Below are 26,361 nucleotides of genomic sequence, written 5' to 3'. Positions count from 1 at the left end.
TAACCATGTATGTGTTTGTGTTATTGGTTCATTAAAACCTGCATAAACATTTAAAAACACAGTCCCGGTCACCTTATATGTAATCTAGTTTAGCTATTCTAATAATATCTAATAATATTACTGTTCCACAAAATTAACACATGAACAAAAGCTTCTTTCATTATCACTCTGTAATGTTTAATAGATTTATTTTAAAAATTGCGTACCATACATATGCAATATATTTTTTTAAAAACAAATATATATTATGCTTTCCATTTGATAACAGGTTACAGTCTGTACAATCATCTTTTGTGTGTGCTAAATATACATTTTTTTTACAGTGAAATCATGAATGTATCTTATAAAATTGCAAAATAACTTTAGAATAAAGATGTTTTAGTTAGGATTACAAACTCTGAGGTTGGATGGGCACAAATATATGTGATTTTCTGAATACTGTTATCAAAATTACCCCCATAAGCTGGGAAAACACTGTAGAAGCAGTAGTAGAACAATGTAGCAAGAATAAAGTGAGCTGGGAATGTGCAGGTTAACACAGGCGTGTGAATAAAGGTTAGCTTTGGCACATTCAGAATAAATTCAGATACCTTAAAAGATCATTCAGCCAATCGCTGTGAAGCCATCGTCTAGTCTTGACTTACAGACACAACTCATCTTGTACATTCAATTTCAAAGCAAATACTTCTCTTACAGCATCAAACACATTCCATCTCTTTACTTTCAAATTTTCCGTTTAACTTTGTTTCTTATAAATGAGAAATACCATCCATTATACAATCAATAACTTGCTTAGGCGACCAATACATGCATTTTATACTTTTCAGCATTAATAGGTTGATATGTCTGAGCCCTCACTGCCCTTTACTTTGAGCACCATTTACAGATTATCGTGTTGTTTCCTCAAAACTGCGTCGGGTCTGTTCAGAGATCTGAAAGAAAATCTGGGGAAAATATTTGAAGGAAATATTAATATTCCATGAAAGCTAGAAAAGGTTCTGGTCTTCACTGAAACTTCAGTGGTTTGTGATGGCACTGTGGTGATGAAAAGCTGAATGCAGTATCGTACTGTGAGGACCTCTGGAGAAACAGTGCTGTTCAGTGGGGAGAAATGCAAATGTCCTGCAGCTGCAAAGAGTCGCGGAACAATAGAATCCATTCTTTCAATCTGAAACAGTGTCATCTGCATTCATTCAATCTTCTGAAGTGATGTGCTTGAAAATATGCTCATTGAATCTCTGTGCAACACACATGGAAACATGCAGGGAGGTGAGGTGAGAAATCACATCATTTCCCTTTCAGATCATGAACATGCAGGCTGTACTAATCAACACTTGGGGAGTGTGGTGGATATTGGCACTATTAGTTGGCCTCTAATGACCCCTGATGGATGTGGGCAAGCAGTAAGTGAGGAAGTCAAACCGGTGCCACGTAATTCCCAGGAAAAGTCCCAAAAGCACGAGTCCGTTCTGACGTACCTAGAAAGGGGGCAGAACATATGGTGTGTTCATGAAACAGAAACTGTGAATCTGTGGGATCTTCTGCTGTTTAACTGTGCCTGTTACATATGCAATACATCATTTTGTCCACTAGATGGGGCACTGACACTGCAGAATGTTTTGAAATTGCTAACAAAAAAGGATGCTCGTGTCTGCTTATGTACATTTTAACACTGTAGACATATCTGTAGTGATTCCCAGACAATCTAAATAAGGGTGACATGTCAAATGGCAAACTTGAATTAAAAGAATGTGTTTTTGTTTCCTGGTGACAAAAACTATTGTAGACGCTTGACTAGTTTGACAAGTATTACATTGTGAATACATGAATAAAGATATGCATTCAAGTTGTCGCCCAAAGCCAAAACATTCCTTTTCTTTCTTTTTTTTATTCCATCCATTTTTATATAAAGCCTTGCTTCAGTGTCTTGTTTCTACAATACACAGTATGATGCACTCAAAATAGCACTTATATATAAAGGTATAAACCACATACCTACAAACCAGCCATCATCACATTTCTCCACCACTTGTACAATGTCTCCTTCTCTGAGCTCCAACTCATCTGAATTCTGTGGTTTGTAGTTGTAAACAGCTTTATACCTAAAATTGAGAGCAAGCAGCCTTAACCACAAAGTCACCAAAGCTGCAACACTTGTTCTGTACTGTAACAATGTGAACAAACAAAAACATCTGATGACGTACGGTTGGTGTTGCACCATCAGTGAACCGGGGCTGTTTGGTGCTTGCGTTTGCGGCAGGGAGTTGGCATGTGGAGCAGCCTGATTAGGTATTGCACCCTAGGAAAAAACCAAAAACCTCATGTCATCATTATGAAATGGCAAATAATGAACAACATTCCTGTCAGCACAAACAATAACACTGTGGGTGTGTACAATGTGTCACTTTATCAGAAAGGCAGTGAGAGCAGACCTGCGAGTGGTCAGAGTATCGGGGAGTGTTCGCTGTGGGAGCTCCCGCTCTGTGTGCTGACGTTGATGAATGAGTGGAGGGTGAAATGGTTTTAACGGCGGCACTCTGGTTAGCTGAGGGTGTCCCAGCCCAGTGATTGTTGTGGTTGGTGGGTGAAACCGGTTTGGAAATGATGTGGTGCAAGCGATTAGCCATTTCTTTGGGCACGGGTGTCTGAGTGGGAGAGCGTGACTGTGAAGCTGGGCTGCCGAGCAGTGAAGGTGAAGACGGTTTCACGGGGGAGTGGTCGGGTTTGGGGCTCAGGGAAGTGTAGGTGAAAGGGGACAGCGGTGACCGTGGGGAAGGTGAGTGCAGTGGACGTCCTGGACTCTGGGGTCCAGGAGAGACTGGTGACATGGGTCCCGGTGAGTAGTCATCCATGGAGTATTTGGTGCGGGGCATCTTGTTGACCTGAACGTAATTGGCTGGGAAGATGCCGCTGCGACTTGTTCCTGGAATCCTGCCCTCCAACCACTGATCATCAACTCGCCTGGTTATGCTGATCACCTCACCCTAAAATAGAGAATCGAGGTTAAAAAAGCTTTAAATGGTGACATAAACAGTAAGAACTGATTCGGAAAACCTAAATGGAAATATGTTTTTGCTCTGTTTCTGCTCTAACCTTTAGTTCAAACAAGCGATGCATTATGAGCCACTTACTTTACGGAAAGAAAGTTCAACAGGTAGGTCCGCATTGAAGTTAAATAGAGCCACAGCTTCCCCATACTCCAGCACCTGCAGAGTGGGAGACTTTATAGGTGTCGGTTTTTCTGTAGGAGGCAAAACCTGTGAAAGACATTGGAGTTTTTAGCCAAATTCATGCCATTATACATAATATCAGCACATCACAGAAGAAGAAGAAGTTTACCTCCACATATGTTGTGGGGAAAATACCAGCTCTTCCATGATGCTCTCCTTCAAACCAGTTGTCATCTACCTTCCTGTGGATGTAAACAATGTCGCCTTTCTGCAGTGGGAGCTCCCTGAAGGAAGAAAAAAAGATAGTAAGGAACGTCTCAGTTTCTGATACACCTATAACTTTAGATTCAGAGAAGAAATTACAACTTTATTATATCAGTTCCTTCTGTAACTTACTTGGGTGACTGAGCCTGGAAATCAAACTTGGCTCGTGCTGCTTTCATCTGGAGAAACAAATAGTGTTTTGGGAACAATGCAGTTGTCACATGCAAACAATCCAGCCTTCAAAATAAAATCAAAATGCAAATATATTTATTACGGTCTTCTTTTTTACGTAGCAATAAAGTGGTAGAAACATACCTTTTTCTCCTCTTTTTTAGGTGGGACCTCCATGGTTTCATTTGCAGGCGAAAGACGTTCTACTGTGGAGCAAAGTAGGGAAAGCAAGTGAAGTCTGATACATGCACTTCTTTGTTCCCTTGTTGTTTTTGAATGTGTTGCTGTGTAAAAGCAATTATAATCATAACAGCTACATGGGGTTAAAAGGGATTTTGAATTTCCAGGAAAAACAATTGGATAGCGCTAATCTTTAATCAGGTCTTCCGGGTTTCACTTCCTACTTTTAAGGGCTTCCTCCCCACCCATCCACAGCTGTTTCTTTATGAGGAAAAAAAAACTACAAAGACTTTCTGTGGTAACTTGTTAGCTTCAGCTAACAAGTAAAATAGCAGGAGACAACGTTAGCAATGAAAGACAGCCATGAGACTAACAGCAAATATTAGATTACTCAGGGCTTTCATCAACTACATGCGGATTGATTAAATGAGAGGCCTGTTCTCTAAAAGCACATGTGTCTTTGAGTGAGAGTGGATTAACGAATGAGGAAAAGCTGATTGTTATCAACTTAAGGAGAGTTTTGTAATAAATCACTATCGACGACATTGCAGAGATGCTGGGAAGGCCTCAGTGTGCATGTGTGTTGCTCCGTGTTTACCATATGTGGGCACAGAGGGTGATGATGGGCCAACAAAGTGATGGACAGGCTGCTTTGATGCTGATGAATTGCTGAAAAAGTGGAGAACATAGTGACCTTGATTTAAATCTGAAAAGTTTATGTCTCTTTTCAGTTCTAATATCAAACATTTAGAAAAGGCACAAAGTTAAAGCTGGGAGTGTGAGTGTGTATGAGTGTGAGAGAGTGTGTGAGTTTCCTGCACATTTCCTGTATATAACTGAAAGGCTGGAAGGGCTTGCAGACTCCTTGACTTGAAAATCTGCTTCCAGTAAAGTATGAGGCTTTAGTTGTCTTTACAGCCCCTATACACCATTCATTAATCCCAATCCTGAGTGTTTGCATTTGAATTTGCATTTGGGTTGGGAATGAATCCGAAACCCGAAAGATTCCAGCTTGGATTCCTCATGAGCTGATTTGCATATGCAGACAGCACAGTTCTTGTATCTTAGTGGTTGCAGCTGGACTCGCACAGCTAAACAAAGTGTCCAGATAACAGGAAGCAGTGAGGAGCTGACAGAGTTTCCCTGCTGTGTGTTTTAAATTTCCTATGTCCTAAGCCAAATCCCCTGAGACTGAAAAAGTTCACAACCAATGAACTCAACTTAGCAAACAACAGAGAGAATCCTCCAAGAATGCATTACACACACGGGAAGAAATGTGGAATGTCGTCAGCTGTTTAAGGTAAATACTGTACTTGGACTTGTTCAATTAACAGAAAGTCACCTGAAAAACCAGCAGGTTCCATGCGAAGTTAATGGTTTTTCTGTCAAATCACAGTGCTGGTTTTCTTAATACAGCAGGAAGAAAGGAGCTGTTACTACTAAGAGATGACGCAATATTAAAGTGGATTAAGAGGCAGGGAGTTGCTCTCAGAGGAGGTCTGTTATGTAGTGACCCTGGATTTTCTATTAACCTGTCCTGCATATGCCACTATGATACAATGTGCACAGGAGATGAAAATCACTTTGAAAACTTTTAAACATTGCCACAAAATAAGAATTCCTCAAACAACCTGAAATGCATACAGACAGAGGTAGAAATGATCTAAATTACTTAAAAACTACGGATAATAATACGTGGTTATGCCAGTTAATATGGGTACATATAAAGTAAGGAAAAATAGAGAATCGCTCGTAAGAAAGCAAAAAAGATATAATTTAAATCCAGCTGCATATCATACAGAGTAATCATTATTACATCCCTTACTCTGTCTACATATTATAAGTGTAACAATGCCAGTGACTGACCTGTAACTAGTAGCGCCACTCTTTGGAGCAGTTACTGGATCCCTCCCTCTAGCCTCCTGCAAGCAGAGTGAACAGTAAACACAGTTATTTTCCCCTAAAGCCTTCTGTATCTCACAGCTCAGAGGAAATCTCACAACAACTCAGACAAAGTCGAGGTGCTGACCACTCCCAAAGGAGCAAGAATTCCCCTGGGTCCTATCCTCCTTAGGCTACAAGCAGCACCTCTCATGATCTGTCTGAGCCGCCTGTGATTTCAGTTAAATTGCAGACTATGAGGCTGATTCAATCACACAGGAATCAGGAAAAAGCATGACAATTCTTGGCTGTGATACTGCAAGGAGAGTTCAGAAGAAAATAATCAAAGAGTACTGAAGAATTTGATTTTGTAATTCTTTTTCAGCAGGCAGGTCTACATTCGCTGTGGAGGAACTTGCAAGCAGGCGATTTACAAAGCAGACTGATCCGAATGCAAAGGCAGACAGGCAGACTATATCATCCAGGTCGCATAGGAAAACATGTCAGATAAGGAAGCAGAGGGATCTCACTGGCGCACAGCCTTCATTGGAAGTGTAGGGAAGTGGCAATTCTACTAAATTGGTGGTGTCGGGGGGTGGGATGCTTCAGCAGAGAGAGTCAGGAGGGGGGCTCAGTACCTCACCCCAGCCTCGATGCTGCTTCTTCTGGGAAAGTCTCCGCTCCAGGCCTTGAATATCCGAGTCCAGCTCAGCCTCAAATCGACTCAGCTCAGACACCAGACTGGCCTGAGTCCGAACAGTTATGGAGGTGGAATAGCAGGATTAAAACACTAATACAGAGTCTGAAGTTTGGAGCTGATGATGTCCCCTGTTATGCATTTTAAACAGATGACATCTTAGAACAGAGAAATAAATAGAAGCTCACCTCTATTGAAGGAGACTTGGGTTTCTCTTGTAGCTTCTGTGCATATAGATGTGACTATGGACAAAAAAACAAAAAAGAAAACAATTGAAATGAAATGATATTAATGAATAGAGCCTTACTGATACTGGAATACCAATATTGATATTTGGTGATTTAAAAATCCAATATTCCAATATCAGTTATTTTTTTCTGTCACACACACCAAGCATAAACAGATTTCCCTATAATATGTAATTATTTATTTAGTCGTTCTGCTCTGCCAGGATCAGCTTGTCGGTGTTTGTGCCGTTAGAACAAGTAGGAGCGCCCTCCAGTGGACAAACTATGCAACATCAACACTTATAACGTGGCTGACGGGCGTTTCACCCAGCATTTCTTTACTTTTTAAATGTTCATTTACAGGCTGTTATAAATGCCAACACCAATAAACCGACAAACCACTAATATCAGCTGATAATATCGGCCCCAGATAAATCGATTGGGCTCTAGCTATATAGACGCCCCATGTAATTCCCAGAGATGTCTCAGTTCTGTGGTTGCTTAGTTGTAAAATATTTCACTAATTTATATTGTTCTTTATTGGATTTTGAGGCCCAGGTTGTGTACAATCTAACACTTGTAGCTTCTTCAGAAATAGGCTGGCTGCCAAGAGACATAAATCTGCATTTTTGGTTTAACTAGCACAGAAATCCCTCTTTTAATGCCTCTTTGCCTTCATCCCTGATTCTATGAAACATTACTTTAAAAGGCTCTGCTGGTATGAAACACAGACTAATGCTCTATTTTTTTGTAGCACCTTGGCTTAATATGTCCTTCTGAATGCCAAGTCCTTCCCTCCTTTTGGGGGGGCGGTCATCCTCACTACAGTCACAAACTGTAATGTCACTGTGAAGCAGCACAACACCTGATATGGTCTGTGAGCTGGTTTTGTAAATACTATCCAGGGGATTCAACATTGGCCAGTGTCATAAAGAGGAAATGAAATAAGTCTCCATGCTGTGAGCCATTATACACCACAAGAGGTTAGGACCATAATACGCATCACAAGACCCCACAGCTCCGGTGGGGGAGTGGAAACAAAGATTTCTTTTCTTCACAAGTGTAGACACAAGGCACAATATGCACCAGATCTGGGACATTGTTGCAAGACGCATTCAAAATAGAAACTCTAAAGAGACACCGGTCTAGTACTCACTGCACACTCAGTTACAATGGCTCTTAGTTCAGAGCGTCAGCCTCACCAGCCTGTAAATCACTGACTTAAGGTGTAAAACCCCTCAAGGCTCAACATAAATACATAGGTAGTGTCTTTTTTTGACTGAAAAGATAAATGAATGAATGCTGGGAGCCTACTGGATCCTCTGAATAAAAGGAGTGAGTACATCTGGTGGTAAGTGGTAGGTACCGTACACTGACCACACTCTCAAGTTATTTAAACACCTCACGTGAGAAGATGGAATACAAAGACTTAGACTGTAATCCTTACAGAAAAGGTAAGCAACCTCTTCTTGAGCTCTGCACTGGGAAAACAGTGCAAGACTGTAGAAAGAATGCGATTCGTAAGAACAAACAACAACCTGGAGCTTAGAGAATCATGAAGGAACATTTTTAATGCAGGAATCAGAGCCTGCTTTTAAACTATGAGAGCATGTGAGTTTGTACCTGACTGTGGCTTTCTGAGGTGGTGCTCTTTCCAGGCTCAAAGTCGAATATGCTCTTTGGTTGAGCGTGCTGCTTTCCTGGGTCTGACAGTCTATCTACATCCTCGCTCCTGAAATATAACACCCACACCCACACACACACAGACGCACACCATGGACAGCAGTTTAATGGTGACTTCATTGTAAGCGCCTGTAACAACAAATCCAAACTTGTCCGTCCCACACATTTTTTCCCATACGCTCTTGGCTTTGTAGTTTTTGATGGTACAGCTATTCACATAAGACATCAGCAGCAGTCTGTATCTCATGTGAAAATTGCTGTAAATCAGTATTTATTAATTAAGATATAAACAAATACTAATTTATAAATAAGTATATGGAACTTAGATGTGCTTCATGCAATAAAAATATGTTAAAACTGATCTGATCTAAAACTTTAACCTGTTATAGATCTGGATGTGGTGCAGAAGCACAGTAACATTAATCTCAAGCATAAGTTCAAAATGAGAATTTGACTTTTTTTTTATACACATTTTTTCCATTTCCTGTCAGCATAATGTGAAGCCCCTCTATGAAAGCTCTTTTCCGCCACTTAAAAACATTTCTTTTTTGCTATCCATAAGTCTCAAAAATTTGAAAAGTTTTTCATCTCTATAGCTAATTTCTTTCCAACTTCATAGGTAGGAATGAGCACTTTAGTGGATTGCCTGCTTTCAGAAAAAGGTGGATGGCAATAAGCCATCTACTGCTCATCATTACTCGGACGGTCTGAGTCAGTTTACTTGACCTCTTGACCTGTTTGCAGTGTTTGTGCCTTTTTAGAACATTTTAAGTGAACGCATCTGGCATAATGTGACTTTCTGTGTGGTTGATTGTAACAATGTTGAGTTCTGGAAATGAGTGCATTTCTAGTGTTATTGTATTTAATTGTTAACACTAATCAGCAAGCACCTGTGTTGGATATCCTGCTTTCGACCCTCTTCTGTCTAAGTTCATACTCTTAGGTCTAAAACATCCATCTTACACTGAATATAAAAGCTTGATTAAATTTCTCAAAGTTGCAAACGTTTGTTATTCTCGGTGCTCCTGTCTTTTTTCATGTTGGGATATGAAAAGTCATCCCGTGACCACAAAGGAGTTATCTCAAATCTCACCAGTCTGGTAGAGCTCCATGAGGTGTTAGTCTGAAGAGGTTCTTGTCTGCTTCATTACCTTCTTCTGTGTTGGCAGACAACTGCATCCCTGCAGATCAGTGCACATCAGCCTTAAGTAAAAACTGATTACATAACCGAACAAGTCAACAATGTGGAATTTGGGGAATTTCCTTACTTTCAGCTGACCACTTCTCTGAAGGCTCCAGCTCAGGTTCTGGTGAACAAGGAAATTATTTCTTAGACTAAGTGATTAGGAATGTCACACCAACATATTTCTTTTATGTGCTTGTTTAAGAATTACTTGCAGCTCACTTGCAGTGTTTTGTTGTTCTTTACTAATTTAAGACTTATAAGTAAATGTTTCACACATAAAAAGTAGATCTCATTTAAATTAAAGCAACTAAACATTCTACTAGTGTACTAAAGAGTCCATTATGTGCTGTATATGTTCTGTACATAAAGCTTTAATCTACACAAGCAGCTGTCCAATTATAGAAGTGGAAGGCTTTAATAGAAAAGAGTCAATAAGCATAAAGTAAAGGATGCAGATGTTCCAGTGTTTTCATTCTTAAACTATATCTCATGCGTTGAGATACGGATGAGATACTGATAGCTGGGACTCAGTGGTTTCATTTTGTAATACTGTTAGATAAAGCAAAGCACCTGCTTGTCTAAACCAAAATACTTGCAAGGATCCACTCGAGTGCTGTGAGGGAACTTTTTACTGTGCGCACAGGGAATGTTTTTCTATTATGAAACCTTTAATAGACTGCAAATAACCAGCCTGATCTAGGAGGGGCTGAGATAAGAAGCTGGATTATTGTCAAAGCTAATAAACAGAACAGACATAAGACCTTAGGGCTCTTTCATCATGCCTTTTTCTGCCCCCGCAGTAATCTGTTTGCTGGATCACCTCAGCAGTACCTGACACGGACACCGAGAGGAATTCACACTGGAGCTGGGTATGTGAGGGAGAGGGGGGAGTGTCCTTACCTTCTGGCTTCTTGTGAATCTGCCTGAACATGCTCTTGTACCAGTCTTTGGGTTTGTTCACACTCTGGTATTGAAAGAAAGAGGAGGCGCAGAAAGTCAAAGGATTTGGCTAAAAACAACAACACTTCTTATGTAACTAGCATTGTAGAATTAAAGCAGTGCTAGCTCTGGCTTACTGATCTTGAAGCAATGGGCATCCCAGTCTCATCCACTGGGCCAATTCCTGAGAACTTGATGAGCCTTTCCTCCCTGGTGGGGCCCGTGCTGCGTGGTAACGTGGCAGAACCCCGAAGGCCGTTGGACAGTCCGCCTAAGTTGTCACAGTAACAACATTTCCTTTATTGTGCTGTTTCACTTAATTACACAGGAATTTGTCTGCTTATAAATCCTCCTACATCATATGAAACCCATAGATCAAGTTAAGGGTATTACACACCGGCTGATTTTTCAACCAAATTTAACATTTTATTCTTCACCTGCTTTCATTTATTACCATATAAATCACAGTGACTTGATTCATCTTTGTTTTCAGCACATGTGGTAACTCTTTTTCTTGTTATTCACATTTTAAATCCTTCCAGGTTACAAATTCTTCCCTTTTCAAACTACAACTTCTTTACTTTAATTTTGTAATCTTACTATTTGACTGCGAGGGTCCATAGTATGATCCAAAGCTGAGAGTTGCTGGGCTCCCCCCATTTAGTTCTGACACCTTGAAAAGGACAGAGATGTAGAAATCAGCCCTGTGCCAAACGTCAGAGCGTTATGTAGCTCAAACCTGCAGGAGTGATGATTTCGAAACATTGATGTATATATAGCGTGTGATGCTTTGTTTTTCCACAAGGAGGAGCACTTGCATCCTGAATACCGCTCCCTCAGCCTCAGCATTGTTAGATACCTTCATTTCTCCAGACGGCAGCCTTGCAGAATGGAAGGGGCTCAGGGGAGGAGTGGGTAGTCCAGGAGAGATGATCACTTTGAGGGTCAGATCCGGAGAAGTTATTAGTTGCTGATCTGAAGAAACTCCAGGTTTCCCGGAGTAGATTATCCGGGTGCCATCTGGATCAGCAACCACTTCCACGCTTTGCTAAAACAGAGAGGAAATGAAAAATATGGATGAACGAAAACAGTGTGTGAACTTTGCTCCTGTCATGTTCTCCTATTGACGCTGAGTAAACAGCACTCGCTTATATAAGGTCATGTGAACTTGTTGGCGGTCAAGCTATTCTCTAGAGAATAACTGGCCTGAGCAGAAGAGCTTCTGATGAAAAGACCCCAAATTTATTTAAAGCACCAGCAGCGGAAAAGTCGTATTGCACCCACTTTGTCGTCTCTCTTGCTCCAGCTGCAGAAAGGCAGCACTGAAACAGGAGAGGGTCATTATGAGCCCATTAACTCCCCATTCACCAGGTCTCCCTGTTCTTGAGCCGGGGGTGGAGTCAGGGCAGAGAGGTTGGGAAGGGGTCGAGGATGTCAACCAAAACTCCAGCAGTGGCAGCAATTGTCTTACGGTCTCCATAGTGATACCCCAGACCATGCTGGATCCTCTGTTCCAACCCTGTTTATCAGGTGCTTTGGTCCTTCATCCTAGGGGTCATGGGAAATCCCCTTTGCCTCATGGTTGAACTCTTATCTGCACCAATGGCATGGTGACTGTGACACTACACTGGACTGATCTGCGTCACACTAATGAGTGTTTCTCCCGCCTGTTCATATTTGCTTATTCAAGACAGCTGCATTTGCTAAACAGTTGAAAATGTCAATATTTAGCATAGCTGCAATTGACTTTACCTGCGACTGCATTAGATCTGTTGTGGTTCTTGTGTGACAGATATCAAGTTCTTGTGCACGGCATCAAAAGCATCTGCAGAGACACAAATTCATAAAAAAATCAATAAGAAAGTAAAGCTTTAAAATTCTCTGGAGTACAAAGTATAGTAATTGTATCCGGATTAAAATGGAATTAAAGGAGAAAATAGCATAACACAGGAATACTTAAAGTACAAGTACATTAAACCTGTACTTTAGTAAAGTACTTCCTAAATTGTGTTCCTACTTATCCTATCCATGCTCTCAACTCATCCTTGTGTTGTAAGAGTAACAGTATTTTTGTCCAATGACAAATGCCCCCTCCTGACACGCCCCTGACAGCACCTATCCAGCTGCCTTCTTTTTATTCAAATGTGACTTTTAATGTTTCTGTGTAAGGTAAAGTGTTAAATAAGAAGTAACGTTAAATTCTGATTCATCTTCACAGAAATGGCTCATAACAACAGTTCTGCTGTATGCCAAAAATTGTGATTTCTTTCTTTTAAAAACTAACTTTAAATAGATTTGGTTTTCATATCCTTCATGGATCATATTTCTGTTTTTGCTAGAAGTGTCCCATCAGTGTATCTGTGAGAATCCATAGATCGAAGGATATTATTGTTTACTTTTTTATTTCAGGTGATGTCCCCCAATTATCTCCTTGTTGGTCATGTCTTGTGTGGTGTAGCACAAAGCTCCCCAGTCATAAGTTCATATTTTACATCTAGGCAGACTGTCCAGCTGTTCCATTATCCCATCCCACTAGCTTTCCAAAAAGGGAAAATGAACGTCACCCACTTTTTCCCACTACTAAGGAAAAACCCACCCAAACACAATGAGTGTGACTCACACGTCTGCCTCACTCTTCCCAGTGTCGTAATAAGCTGGACTTGAAGCAGCTAGATGATGGGAAAGGGCCAGCTACTGAAAGCAGACACCAGTTTCAAATCAGCTGCACCTCAGACTAACAGATTGTGCCTGCTGTCTCAACATCAGAGGCAGGCTGAGAATAAGAGGAAGGCTATTTCTGCTCCTGAATGAGACAGACTCCTATAGAGATTAAATGGTCCGCATCATGTACGTATGCATACCACACCCTCTCTTCAGCACTAATTCCTGAAACCCAAACTATTACAAAGGCAGTTTGAAAACCGCCCCCTACACCCATGAAAACACAGAAAATAGTAGTAACTTTTGAAGGAAACAATAAGGCTAATTTAAGGATAGTTTGCAGTCCAAAGCTATGTCTTTGAAGCATGCCAAGAAAGTCGTGACCAAGCACAAACCAGGCTACTACAGGCTGAAAGCTGCCCAGCACAATTTGCACTAATGAGTTTTCCATGTGTCGTTTGCAGCTGAACATTAGTCTATAATCATTGTGGTAAAGACCAAGAAATATAAGCACTCTGCGTCTCTGTGCACAAGGGAAAGAGACAGCACAGAGTCCGTGCTCTGATATAGCAAATGTTCCCGTTTCCAGACAACAATGTCACTCATTTGAGTCATCATCCCTCAATTACCCCAGTTACATAACACAAAATAGATGGGAACCCGAGGTTTGTGCCTTCAACAATACCATTAATGCTCAAGCATGACCGATGACCTATCATTGCCCAAAGCAATCACAACAAAATTATTATCCATCCTACGGCAGGAAACACTGCAAACAAGCTCCGTACATGAAGTCTCATTTACAGCGTGTTTGACACGCTGCTCTGTGTTTACATCTGGTCTCCCTGGCTCTATAAAGCCTCTCACTGTAAGGGGCTGTGCCACTGATGAATAATAGATGAGTAATTTTCAGCAGAACTTGGGAAGACGAAACAGTTTTCCTGTCACTGCTGCCATTTCAGTTTCCACATAAAGTAGTCAGTGACAGCTGCATTTTGTCATATGTCTTTGTAGTCTCCTTAAGATAGCTCAGCATTATCTCTTCTAGCCTCCAAATATCTGCAAACATCAAAGAATTCCCCGAAGACGTTACACTCTTACAGTTGTAACTCATTTTAAAGAGTACTTGTTGTTGCCAAATTCTCTAATAATTAGGCCAGTGTAGCTACTTTTGGCTGCTTCCTTATTCACAAGGGGTCATAACAGCAGGCAACTCTGCATGTTTTATTTGGTAGGGCTTTACTCTGGATACCCTTGCTGACACAGCCCCTAAAGGCGTTTGTGTCTCCTTAAGGGATCAAACCAGCTCAGTGTATGTACCTATCCCTGTTAGCCAAAGGCTCAGGCTTCAGACTGCATTTTCTCATTCACACTTTCATGTGAATGAGAGTGGTTATCTTTAACATGGTCTTGAGGCATACAGCTCTGGCTGTCAGTATAGCAGCAAACTAACTTTCAAGGGTGGCCTCAAAGGGAGGGTGGCTCTGAACCGTTGGGTGGGTACACTTAAATGGCCAGTATAACACAAATATGGAATATTCTGAACTGAATCAAGCAGTGCTATACTAGTAGAGAGGCATAATAAGGTCTCCCTCTGTTCAGAAGCCTAAGAGCTAAAATATCCTACTTCAGCGAAGTAGCTTCCTGATGAGTAAGCTCATGTCATAATAGTGACTCTCATTCCTCTGGAGAGCAAAATCCAACCCAGTAATTCTCCAGCACTGCATGCATTCCCTGTTTGACAGCACCAAACACAATCCTACCTAATAAGGAAAACTCTGAGTTGATATGTAGCAAGAAAACCGCTGTTCAGATGTCTGGCTACATTTAATCTGAACGCCCAGTTCATTCTTATGTAATTACTGAGACACAACATAGGAGGCTGCTACAAGCTTTCAAAGGCAGACCTGTGATGCTGTCATGGTGAAATTGCATCAGTGCCATAGCAGACGTATTTACAAGTAAAGCCCCCTGCTAGGTGAGAGGTCCTTTATCACCCCTAGATCAGGTTGGGGGTGGAAGAAAAACAGAGCCATAAAAGGCCCATGTGCACTTGAGATGAAAGGAGGATGCCCCGCTCTAGACATGATTTCACAACACCAGAATTTTATACTTCCAGCTTGCTGAAAATACTTCTTATTTTCTCTTGCTTTCCATTCAGTAAAGAAGAGGGTAACTGAGGACAGGCTGAATTAGAATCGGGGGATTTTCATATGAAATTCTCTGAATCGATCCCAAGGACACTCATCCAGTGTCTCAAAGAATTGAGCCACATATTCGATTGAAAAAACTGACGTCAACTTAGTTTTATCAGCAATATCAAATTAAACATTTGTATCACAATTAACTTTAAAAAGTGACTTTAGTGAAGCTGTAAGATTACTTCTCCTTTTAGTCCAAAGGGAGTTGATGACAAACCAAGCTATTATCAGAAGTTGTTGAGGCAGAGCAGAACCAGTCAGCAGCTACGAGGTCAGTGAACTTCACCACACCCCTGTGATTCCTCTGAGTCACAAAAGGAGGTTTCCACAGCTGTTAATAACATTTCTAATATAGTAGCAGTTTTGCAGACTACAAAAAAAATGTAAACCCATTTCAAAGATCACATAGCTCTCACTAATCACACCAGCTGATGGCAAGAAGTCAACCTTTTCCTAAATCTCTCTATCTTCCATAGAGAGCTGCAGCCAGGTCTTTTTGCGAACACTCTGACCTATGATGACCTCCATCTGCACTGCACAAAGAGAGAGCACGTCCTATATTGTTCTCAGTGGGAGCAAGTCTGTCAAGGTGGCCGCACATACTCTGATGAATAACTGCGGCAGTGCTGACCCATGAACTTGTGCGATTGCTACTGGGAAAGTCGTGATTTGATGGTTGTTTTGTTTTTTTGCAAATTAGGAAAGATGGTCTTAAAAGAAAGCAAAACAGTGCCATGTGAATTGATCACCATTTATGAGCCCCCAAGTCTTTTGTGCAGCACGGTAAGCAGAAGCAAAAGAGTTAATCATTTACTCCTTAAGAGTGAACTGCTGCAAAGAGTCTGATTAAAAGTTCTAAAAGCTGTGTAAGAAAACCGGCTACAACGTGTCGACTTAAACACTCTTAGAATGCCATAAAATCCTTAAAATGTGCAAAAAGATTCTAATCATGTATAGGAGTGTGGATATTGTTTTAACCTGCTCTGAAGGGTAAAGTCTTATCACCTCATCTGCACGTACACAGTGTTACTGCTGCCCAGTAAATTACATAAGAGCGCCGTAAAAACCAACAGAATGCTGCCTTAAAAAGTGGTGAGATGGTAATTACAAGCACATTTGTCGAGTAAATAAAACAGGCTTTTATTTCCAAACACATAAAGTGAGTCACTCTGCAGCTATGCGAGAGGTCAGCTCTGCGAGGTCGATGGCACAACATTGCTTCCCGTGTGCAGCATCGCAGATGTGCCGACGCAGCCCATACAAGGTCCTGCGGCCGCAAGTTTATGATATGCAGTTATTGAGGGGATACACACATTTATCAGGAGGGAAGTATTTCACCTCCTTGTATGGTGCTCGTCCAGTCTGAGCAGCAGGAGGAGTCTGTGTACTTCTTGTCAATGGAGAGGCGATGCGTTCCCAGGAGAAGCCCAAAGGCAGTAAATCACAGCCAGAGTAGGTTCCGTTTTATCAGATTTGCTCTTACAAAAAAAAAGCATGCTTCACATCATTTAAAGTGATTCCTTATTTGAGCTTGTGTTCGATACACCAGACAAAGCATGAGAAAATACAAAGCTCAGAGCAGAGTAACTGCAGAAAAATGTCACAAATCCTCATGCCTGTCATCTTGCATCTTCAAAGCTGAGTGCAGCCAGTGGTTATGAGTGCTGGCAGCTAGACCCTCAGTAATATTACAAAGGGAGTCAAAGCCAACTGTGGAAATTACCCCGACAGTGATGCCTGGACGGTCCTGGGGCCATTAGGCCTGATATCTGCTGCAAGATGGGAAAGTAATCCTGACAGAACTAATTATTTCCTCTCAGCTCACCTGACAGTTGCCAGTGTACACTTACCCACTGGGCAAAGCAACAAGGGATGACATGTTGGGAAACACTATCCCCAATGCCAGGTCTCTCTCTCTCTGCTATACGCACAGCCAGAGCTCTCTCTTACTCTCCCTCTCTTCCTCAGTGCTCCAGCTGTGACTCCAGCTGCTCTCTTCTCCACTTGCTCAGATGCAAGTGGAGCCCACTCCTGTTGTCCGTATCAACACTAACTACATGAGTTAACATGCTTTAAGACACTGTAAACCTCAACATTAATCCTGTAGAGCAGCACGTAATCCCTGAGCAGTCAGACAGGTTACTCAACCTTAAACAAAACACAGTTTTAAAACTTACACATGTTTCCAGACAGCCACAATGCTTAAGGTCAATCCCTGCATTTGGTTTTCATATATTTGTGCTCCCATTTGGTGTACTTACCCACTCACACCTCTTTCTGTCTGCATGAGCTGTGCATGAAAACCACACTTGCAGACCTTCCCTCCACTTTCTCTGACTCATGAAACTAGCCAGGACACACAATCTCTCTCTCTCTCTCTCTCTCTTTTCCAGTCCTCTCTCTCCCTGCCTCCACTGAAGACTTCTCCGGTTGACAGGCATTGCCATAACAACCCATTTTGACCCCCCCATATTCAAAAAGTGCCCCCCTCGTACTTGACTTGTCAGTTTGGGGCACCTCCTTCAGTGAAGCAGCTCTATTGTTGTCATAAGGTGATATTTCACAGCACAGGGTTAACCAAAGGAGAACCAAAATAGTTCATCACCTCCACCTCCCAGACACTACCCAGTGACTCCATCATGTCCCCTCCTAACTTTATCTATCCCATGGCTTCCTCTCCTTTTGTGTGTCTGTGTGTGTGTGTGTTATGTGAACGTGTGTGTGTACACAGTCCAGGTCTTTGGCTAGCCAAAGGCATGAAGGGAGAATAAGAGCTCTTTCTGTTCCTGTAGCTCTGGAAGTGTTTCAGAGTCATTACTCTACGCCACATAGGCAACCACTGACAGCACAAGTCCTGCTGACTTTTCTCCCATGATCGCACACAATAGCGATACTTTATTGGATGTGAAGATAAAAATGAAACAACAAGAGACTGAAATATGTTTTGCCCTTTTAAAGGCAAATTAGAAGGGGATCAGTCAAACAAGAACAAACACATTCTTAAATCCCGCTGTCTTTCACACCCACACACACACATAAACACACAGTTCTTGCCCAAATGAAACCAGGATTTCCAGTTTGCCCACAGTTCTCGCCAAAAAAGACAAACGGTGTAAAACCTGAAATCCAATGTGCTGACAGGCTGGCTTTGGCACATATTATGCAGCAGGAAGACTGATTTACAATGTCCGTGTTGCAGGTGAGTGATCCGATCACCTGCTGACAGATGCAATCCCTCCTTTTAAATCCATGTTTTATTCCAGCAATAAACTGAAAGCCAGCAGGACAAAGAAGGAAATTTATCAGAGCCTACCCAACGGTCTGCCCATTTGTTTAAAAGTGTATGTTTTTGTGCATGTGCTCGCCAGTTTCAACTTGAAATCGAAGCACTCAGCTCTTTCAATAATTCAGCGGTCTGGCTTGGTACACCAAAGCTCGGTGCAGATATCCACTTACTGAGCTTGTACGCTTCACGGGTTGTTTTCGCCAACCAGTTGAGCTGCTGAACCTAAACGGACAGTGCAGGGCGATCTAGAGGAGCCTTCCTTCATAATCTGTGTCCTGCTGGCACAGACTTTAACCCTGCTGTGACCAAATCTGGTACTTTGTCACTCTGCCCCTAAACGAGGTAATCACGCAAGAGGCAATAGCAGGTTTGGCGCGGTGGTGCTCAGCACATCTCTGAGTTAAAATCCTTGCTCAGTTTGTCTTACTCTCTTATTGCCAAGCAAACATGAAGGTTTACTCATTGTCAGCTCCATGTTTTTGTTTTTGTTTTATTTATTTTTTAACCAGATAATCACCATAGGAAGGATCACAGATGATCTTGTACTTCAGCCCTTCGTTGTTACTGATGAAATCAAGCAGACTTTTACCGCACAAGCTAATTAAAACAATGACAGCTAAAGATCTCAGGAAGTTAATCATCTAAAAACCTTAAAATACTTGGTGGCTACGGCCCAAGCCTTTTTTTTTAAGCATCAACTTCTCTGTCCTCTGAGGAGACAGGAGACAGCAGATACTGTTGTAATCAAATGAAAGATGCTTAGAAAAACATTGCCACCATGATAGACAACTGATAAGGGACGACGGCCATACAACAGGTTATGCGCTGAGGTAGCCCATGTGGAATGTCACTGAGAACAAACAAAAATGCATCAGAGTTTATTTTAGCGGTAAACAACATTTTTTTTCTGAGCTGTACATGTCCCAGGACTCTGGATCACACTTTAAACATGTCTTGTATAGAAATAAATCCTTGCAGGTCTTAATGCCTGTTTCCAAAAGAGTGATAGAGTGCACTTCAAGCATGAAAACACTGAAATATCCACACATGTAAAGCCACCATAGTAGTCGGTGTGTGGATAAAGGTCAGATGATAACCATCTTTTGAACCACAGACAGCTGGTTAAGGTCACTTAAACACATTCTGAAGATAAACCCACAGCAGTAACAGACCAGTGAAAAAAATAATGCCTTGTGTTGTTTGTCAGTGCCAGTGATGAACTGAGTAGTGACGACAAGAAGCAAATATTACATCTGTGCTAGAGTCTCAAATGAAAATTGAAGTCAAAACTGACAGAGGCTAAAAAAAACTTAAGTCTTCTTTCTGAGCGTTTAAATCCTTGTAGCTCTAACCTCTGCGCTCGTCACTGTGAGACGCCAAGGCACAAGTTGTACAGTACTTACAGGCTGTAGAGTGCAGGCTGAGCGGTGAAGTCTCTGCAGCACACAAGGAGAGAGAGGAAGTGAATGAAAAAGAAGGAGGGCACTACTGCTGCTGCTCTTTCTCTCAAACTCTCCCTCCCTCTTTCTCTTTGTAAAGCCAACAGGGTGTCTTTTATCTTCTGTGAATGATTCAGCCTGAGTCTGAATGTTTGACTGGGTGTCCATAGGCGTGCGCATGTAATATGTGTGTGTGTGCATGTTTCTTGTGTTTGTGTGAGCATGCTCTTTAACGCTCATCAGGGGAAAAGGGGCTTGGTAATAGTTTCCATCCACAGCTGGAAATAATAGAAATTCCCATACAGGCGCAGCAGAACCACCTTCCGGTGTTTGACAGCACATGCCAAGAAAGAGGATTTCTATAGCAATCTCAATAATAGGCCTTAGTGTTATAATGGCGTTGGTCTATTCACTGTCTTAAGCCTTTAGTGTGTGTCACATTCATATCAATCTAAAAAAGAGAAAAAGGACAGTCTTTAGCACTTTCTATGACATCCAGATAGCAGATAGGATCCAGGAAAGTGTATTTCTTTTTTTCTTTCACATGAACTCATACCCGCTAACAACCCCAAATATGCAAACACTTGCCCCAGACTAGGACACAAAGACTAATCCCAAAATAAGTGTCAGTTTTTCCATCCTCAGTATCAGGCCCTATGCAGCCACCCAATATGAGAAAGACTTTGTATTCAAGCTGTATTCTTGTAAAGTCCACAGTGTAATCATGAAGATCAGCTGCATTTCTGGACAAATGTTAAGCTTCTGTTAAGTTCTTGAGGGTTTTATCTGTTAGATTCTTTCACCCTGAGTCCAGAAGCAGCGCAGCCCTGCCATCCAAGATAAATATTTAACAGTCTGGCTGTGAGACCAGGAATCAAAGGTCGCACCTCTGTGAGTCTGCCCTTGTGTTAGAGACAAAAGACAAGCATGTTACCAAACAGCTGCACAGGGACCATTAATTATTCTTCTAGAACCAAGTTTTCAGGTTATTATTCACAGAGGAAAAACTCATTTTTGATTAATAAAGTTCATCTCTGAAACACCAGACACACTAGTACAAGTTTGCAAGCTATTTTTTCCATCAGTGGTCAAATGATGTATGCCCTCTTCTCTGTTGGATCCTCTTTGCAGTCTGAAAAGCAACACCCCAAAATGTCACTGTGACAGACTTTGCATTGGAAAGCACCTTAACATGAAAGATAGTACCACACTGTCCCTCTGTGGCTCTGAGGGGAACTGTTGGGTCTATTACAGGATTCGTCGTACACTGTAAAAAAGATCCGTATATTTAACAGTGAAAGACAGTAAAAATACGACAGGAAAAAACTGTTAACTATAAAACAGTTTAAAACTGTTGATTTGATGTGAAATTGCCGTAAATAAAGAAATGTGGAAAAACTGTAAATGTACATTTTTTCTCTGAAAAAAATACATAAACCTACTGTAAATCACTCTTGCATAGTTTTTTTAACAGAAGATTCCAATAAAGTTTAGAACAGGCAAACACAATTTTTTTTACATTTATTTATTGAAAAAAATACAGGTTTTAATTGCTGAATGTAAGCATGGTTGTGCTGGTAATGGATACATGCTGTAATATGACTTTGTGATTTTTGCATTAATTTCACATAATAATAATAATAATAATGGATTAGATAGCGGTTTTCAAGAAGCCCAAAGCACTTTACATTAAATCCATTCTTGATTCATAGCATATTTAATACAGCATATTCCTCCTCAAATTGTAATATAACAGGTACATATGTCCCAAGATCTTTATACTAGAAATGTATTAGGGCAATTTTTGGATGTAGTTTTTGTAAAGAATATGGGATGTAGCTGTTAAATCTACATTCTGTTGAACCTAATAAACCATGAGTTTAAAATGTAAACGCTAACAACAACTTGAGAGACCTACAGCTAATGATAGACATACTATATTATTTAGTGAATTCATATAATCCCAAAAGTGTTAAAATAATAATCTGTTGTCTGTTCTATTTATTCATAGTTATTTAAAGGAGCTTGCAAAGAAAAGCGTCTGGACTTCTTTAAGTTGCTTGAAGACGTTTCACCTCTCATCCGAGAAGCTTCTTCAGTTCTAAGGTCAAATGGTGGAGAGTCCCAGATATAAACCTAGTGGGAGTGACCCCCCACAGAGGGACAAAAGGACCCCCTGATGATCCTCTAATCGCCTGAGCCAAGGTGGGAAACTGGGCGTGGGTCCCAATCAGCCAGAGTTTCGGGTGAGTTCATTGTGAAACCTGGCCCCACCTTATCATGCGAATTCCTGAGGTCAGATGGCCCAGGATGTGAGTGGGCGTTAAGGCGTCTGGGAAGAGATCTCAAAACTGGATTATAGATGGCAGAGAGTTGGTGTCGTAAACCCCCGCCTCTGTTCAAAGATGGTCGCTCACAGTGGACATAGATGGCTTCTTTCACTCCTCTTTCAAACCATCTGTCCTCTCTGTCCAAAATGTGAACATTGGCATCCTCGAAAGAGTGTCCTTTATCCTTAAGATGCAGATGGACTGCTGAGTCTTGTCCTGTGGAGGTGGCTCTTCTGTGTTGTGCCATGCGCTTGTGAAGTGGCTGTTTGGTCTCTCCAATGTAGAGGTCTGAGCATTCCTCGCTGCACTGTACAGCATACACCACATTGTTAAGTTTGTGTTTTGGCGTTTTGTCTTTCGGGTGAACCAGTTTCTGTCTGAGCGTGTTGCTGGGTCTGAAATACACCGGGATGTCGTGCTTGGAGAAAACTCTCCTGAGTTTCTCTGATACACCGGCTACATAGGGGATGACAATGTTGTTGTGTCTGTCCTTCTTATCCTCCCTCGCTGGTGTCTGGTCTTCTTTTCTGTGCCTCTTTGCTGACTTTAAGAACGCCCATTTAGGATAGCCGCACGTTTTGAGTGCTTCCTTTACATGTGTGTGTTCCTTCTTTTTCCCTTCAGGCTTAGAGGGAACATGTTCTGCCCGGTGGTGTAGGGTCCTAATTACTCCAAGTTTGTGTTCCAAAGGGTGATGGGAGTCAAAGAGGAGGTACTGGTCCGTGTGTGTGGGCTTCCGGTAAACTTCGATGTTGAGTTTGCCGTTCTCTTCAATGTGCACAGCGCAGTCCAGGAAAGGCAGACAGTTGTCCTTTGTGTCTTCCCTGGTGAACTTGATGTTTTTATCCACTTCTTCAAGCAACTTAAAGAAGTCCAGACGCTTTTCTTTGCAAGCTCCTTTGACTACGATGACCTGGATGACTGAGAACCTTCACAGACATATTCATAGTTAATTATCATATGAAGAAAAAAGATTTTAAAAGAACCTCCTCCCCAAACCAGGCGTTTTCCCCTGAAGTTTAGAGCACCGTTTCACATCAAGGCGCCTGATTTCAAACGGGCCAATCAGTGCACTGCATCAGGCTCCACCGCTGATAACGTCTGTACAGCTCCACACAAGTTTTGCTTTGGACTACGGCAGCACGCTATCTTCATTTTCGTGGACTTGTTTCTCATTTTTTTAATTTAACGTCTGCCACAGCTCGTCTTCAGTTACTACGGTAAGAAAATAATCCAACTTGGTTTATTTATCGACAGCATTGTGTTGCAGGCAGTGAAGGCGCATATGATAAATTTATGTTAGCTTTAGCTCGTTTCTAGCATTAGCGTTAGCTACATTAGGCTGAAAAGAGCCTTGTAAAACCAGCAGTGCGCGTTTTGAGACGGGTGTATTAATGGAAACCGGCTAATTAGTTTAGCTATTAGGGCTGGGCCATATTATACCGTTCACGGTAATACCGGTATAATGTTAGGCAACGATAGGAAAATGAAATATCGCGATAGAATGGGAGTAAAACGCACAGTGCCTTTGTTTTCATACGCACATGGCCGATTGTTGAGTGAAACAGATGAACCAGAATTGGTTTGTAAAAATGGTGCAACTTCCGTGATGTGGAACTGGTTTGGTGTTTGTCTGTCAGATACACAACAAAGCACATTTTTTTGCAGAACATGCATTGTCGTATTTGTCGGACTAAGATGCTCTTAAATCTGGGAGTAATCTGGGTCCTAAACTCTGTATGCTTCAGGTCAAACAACACTGCAGCATCACTGAGAGTTAAAAACTGTCTAAATTCTTTCATCTTTAATAAAACGATCAGCATTGCTGCTTTACCAGGTGTAACTATAAAGTTTAACTCCATGAAAACAAAAGTTATTATATTTAACGGAGTTAGAAGTTAGCAGGAAGCTAGCGGAAGTTAGCTCGCTAGTTTCGCTAGTTACCTAAGCATGATATAGCACGTTCTGACTGAGAGATTTCTGAAAAAATTCAAACGTACAGCTCTGCTATCACTTCCAACATAAATGAAGACAGGAAACTAAACAGCAGTGACGTTTGTAGGGTTACTGAAGTTGAGCTAGCTGGTATATAATGATGTGCTACGTGATCGCTAGCGACACAGCTATGTTAGCATAACATAAACAGTGAAGCTGGAGGACGAACACTAACACTTTTCCACTTATAAAAGTTAACGTGAAGGTTCCTCATGGTTAGAGACAAATGCAATCGCATGGCAGGATGCTGTAAACGGACCAAACTTCAGTTAGGAGAACAACTGAGATAATCCATCCACAATACAAGGTTAGTCATTAATATACTGCAACAACATGGGAATAGAGCCGCTGCCAAAGAATTCAACATTAATGAATCAATGGTACAGAAGTGGAGGAAGCAAGAAGAATGAGTTTAATAAAGTTTGATTTATCTGACTGCTTTGTTTCGCTTAATGTGCCTTATAATCCCGTGCACCTTATGGTCCGAAAAATACGCACTGCACACTGCAGTTTAATGTTGCAAAGCACCTCTTTTTAACTTCAGTGGATATTATACATGGTTATGCTCAGGATATGTCAGCCCATTTCTACTGGAAATGCCTTTTGGTTAAACTTTCAGCAAGGAATTTGCATTTGCACTGTTACATTTTTATAAAGCTTTAATGTACATAAAAACCAGCTTCTTGTTTAAGTGAAAATAAATGGAAGGTTGTCTTTTTGCGCTAGTAATGTTGTGGAGTTGTATTTTGTCTCGCATCAATTATATCGTCAGTTATATCGTTATGGCAAATTTTCAAATATATATCGTGATAAATATTTTTGGCCATATCGCCCTGCTCTATTAGCAACAGGACATGTAGGGCAGCTGTCACCTCACAGCAAGAAGGTTACTGGTCTGAGCCTTGGCTGAATAATAGAATAGAACAGAACAGAGTAGAGTAGAGTAGAATAGAATAGAATAGCTGGTGACTGTTAACTATCCTCATCCTCACCATCTTGTTTGTCTCTGTGTACCCCGTGGTGATCTGCCTTCTTATCTAGGGTGTACCATGAGTATCACCCAAAGACAGCTAGGATAGGCTACCTGATAAGGACACCTGGTTACAGATAATGGACAAAGCATATCTTACTTCTCAGAAGGTGTTCATAAAGCTTCCTCATCTTCATGAGGATGTCACGTGCAGCACCTTCTGCTGGTTAGATCTGAGTGATCACGTCCCCTACTATACGGCACTTACGGTCAAACTGTCCAAGAAACAGAATTGGCTGGTAGCCCAGGGCATGTAGTTTTGAAACCTGCAAGAACAACAAAGAAAAACATGCAGCCAGTCTTTCATGTAAGCAAATTGATGTATAACAAACCTTTAAGTTTCACATCTTTGTTGTTTTATTGTTGTAGATAGTTAAAAAGTATTTATGGTGACCAAACCTGTAAATGTATGATAAAATCCATCTTGAAATGTTTTGTCTCTAAGTTAATAGCCGATTAAATTAAAAATCAGAAGTAGCTTAAATAAAAATTGTTTTTAACAAGTTTTTTCTAGTTTGATGTCTTTAGTGCGATGGTGTTATTCTGATGTGAATAACTTTTTTTATTTATGCTCTTTTATAAATTAATATTTTATGTGTATATACATGTCTTGTTAGTTTCTTACTTCATGATATACAAGAAAACATTGACAACTGTGATTAATAAAGAATTGTCTACCAGACCAACCACTTATTAGATCAGAACTTTTAAACTTACTGACAACTGGGCTGAATTAACCATCCTGCTCGCATTTCTGTTGTTTTTAACAGAGGCAGCCCAGTTACTGTTTTTAAACTGTTCTTGTTTTTTTTCAATCACTCCTTTACGTTCAGGCTGCCCAGGCATCCACTGCATGTCTTCCTGTTGCAGGTGTTTGGAGCCTGACAGGAAGGGCATGGTTTGGTTTTTGGCTTTGTCATTTCTGCAAATGAAAATGGAACATGTAGGGATCATTTCAGGTCTGTTTTGGTTAAATGACTACAAAAATAATTCATGACCAAAGAAATAACTTATATTACGA

General features: G+C 41.1%; 1 protein-coding gene across 9 annotated transcripts; it reads right to left on the bottom strand.

The window, feature by feature from the left end:
- Positions 1 to 155: 155 nt before the first annotated feature.
- sorbs3 (sorbin and SH3 domain containing 3) lies at positions 156 to 25,459 on the bottom strand. Of its 9 annotated transcripts, none has more exons than XM_026187630.2 (21): positions 19,950 to 20,085; positions 12,151 to 12,223; positions 11,258 to 11,446; positions 10,999 to 11,071; positions 10,536 to 10,669; positions 10,360 to 10,423; positions 9,542 to 9,580; positions 9,367 to 9,454; positions 8,214 to 8,322; positions 6,552 to 6,605; positions 6,305 to 6,412; positions 5,652 to 5,707; positions 4,384 to 4,454; positions 3,750 to 3,811; positions 3,567 to 3,613; positions 3,340 to 3,454; positions 3,132 to 3,257; positions 2,433 to 2,984; positions 2,205 to 2,299; positions 1,996 to 2,102; positions 156 to 944 (listed from the first exon to the last, which is right to left on the bottom strand). In XM_026187630.2, the coding sequence occupies exons 2-21, from the start codon at positions 12,160 to 12,162 to the stop codon at positions 925 to 927; spliced, it is 2,121 nt and encodes a 706-aa protein (XP_026043415.2). In that variant the 5' UTR covers positions 12,163 to 12,223; positions 19,950 to 20,085; the 3' UTR covers positions 156 to 924. The 9 variants fall into 9 exon arrangements, with proteins under 9 accessions (XP_026043415.2, XP_080143602.1, XP_026043411.2 ...); XM_080287476.1 differs by lacking the exons at positions 156 to 944; positions 19,950 to 20,085 and adding exons at positions 946 to 1,478; positions 25,441 to 25,459; XM_026187626.2 differs by lacking the exon at positions 156 to 944 and adding an exon at positions 946 to 1,478.
- Between the last annotated feature and the right edge of the window lie 902 nt (positions 25,460 to 26,361).

Source organism: Astatotilapia calliptera, chromosome 12 (assembly GCF_964374335.1).
Source record: "Astatotilapia calliptera chromosome 12, fAstCal68.1, whole genome shotgun sequence".
Classification (NCBI taxonomy): Eukaryota; Metazoa; Chordata; class Actinopteri; order Cichliformes; family Cichlidae; genus Astatotilapia; species Astatotilapia calliptera.
This window is presented reverse-complemented; position numbering and strand designations above follow the sequence as displayed.

Excerpts from the sequence above, each read along its gene's own strand:
- sorbs3 (XM_080287476.1), bottom strand. Across the intron at positions 3,455-3,566 it reads TTCCAGGCTCAGTCACCCAA|GGAGCTCCCACTGCAGAAAG; the intron begins GTAAGTTACAGA and ends TTCTTCCTTCAG. Across the intron at positions 3,258-3,339 it reads TCCCCACAACATATGTGGAG|GTTTTGCCTCCTACAGAAAA; the intron begins GTAAACTTCTTC and ends TGTCTTTCACAG.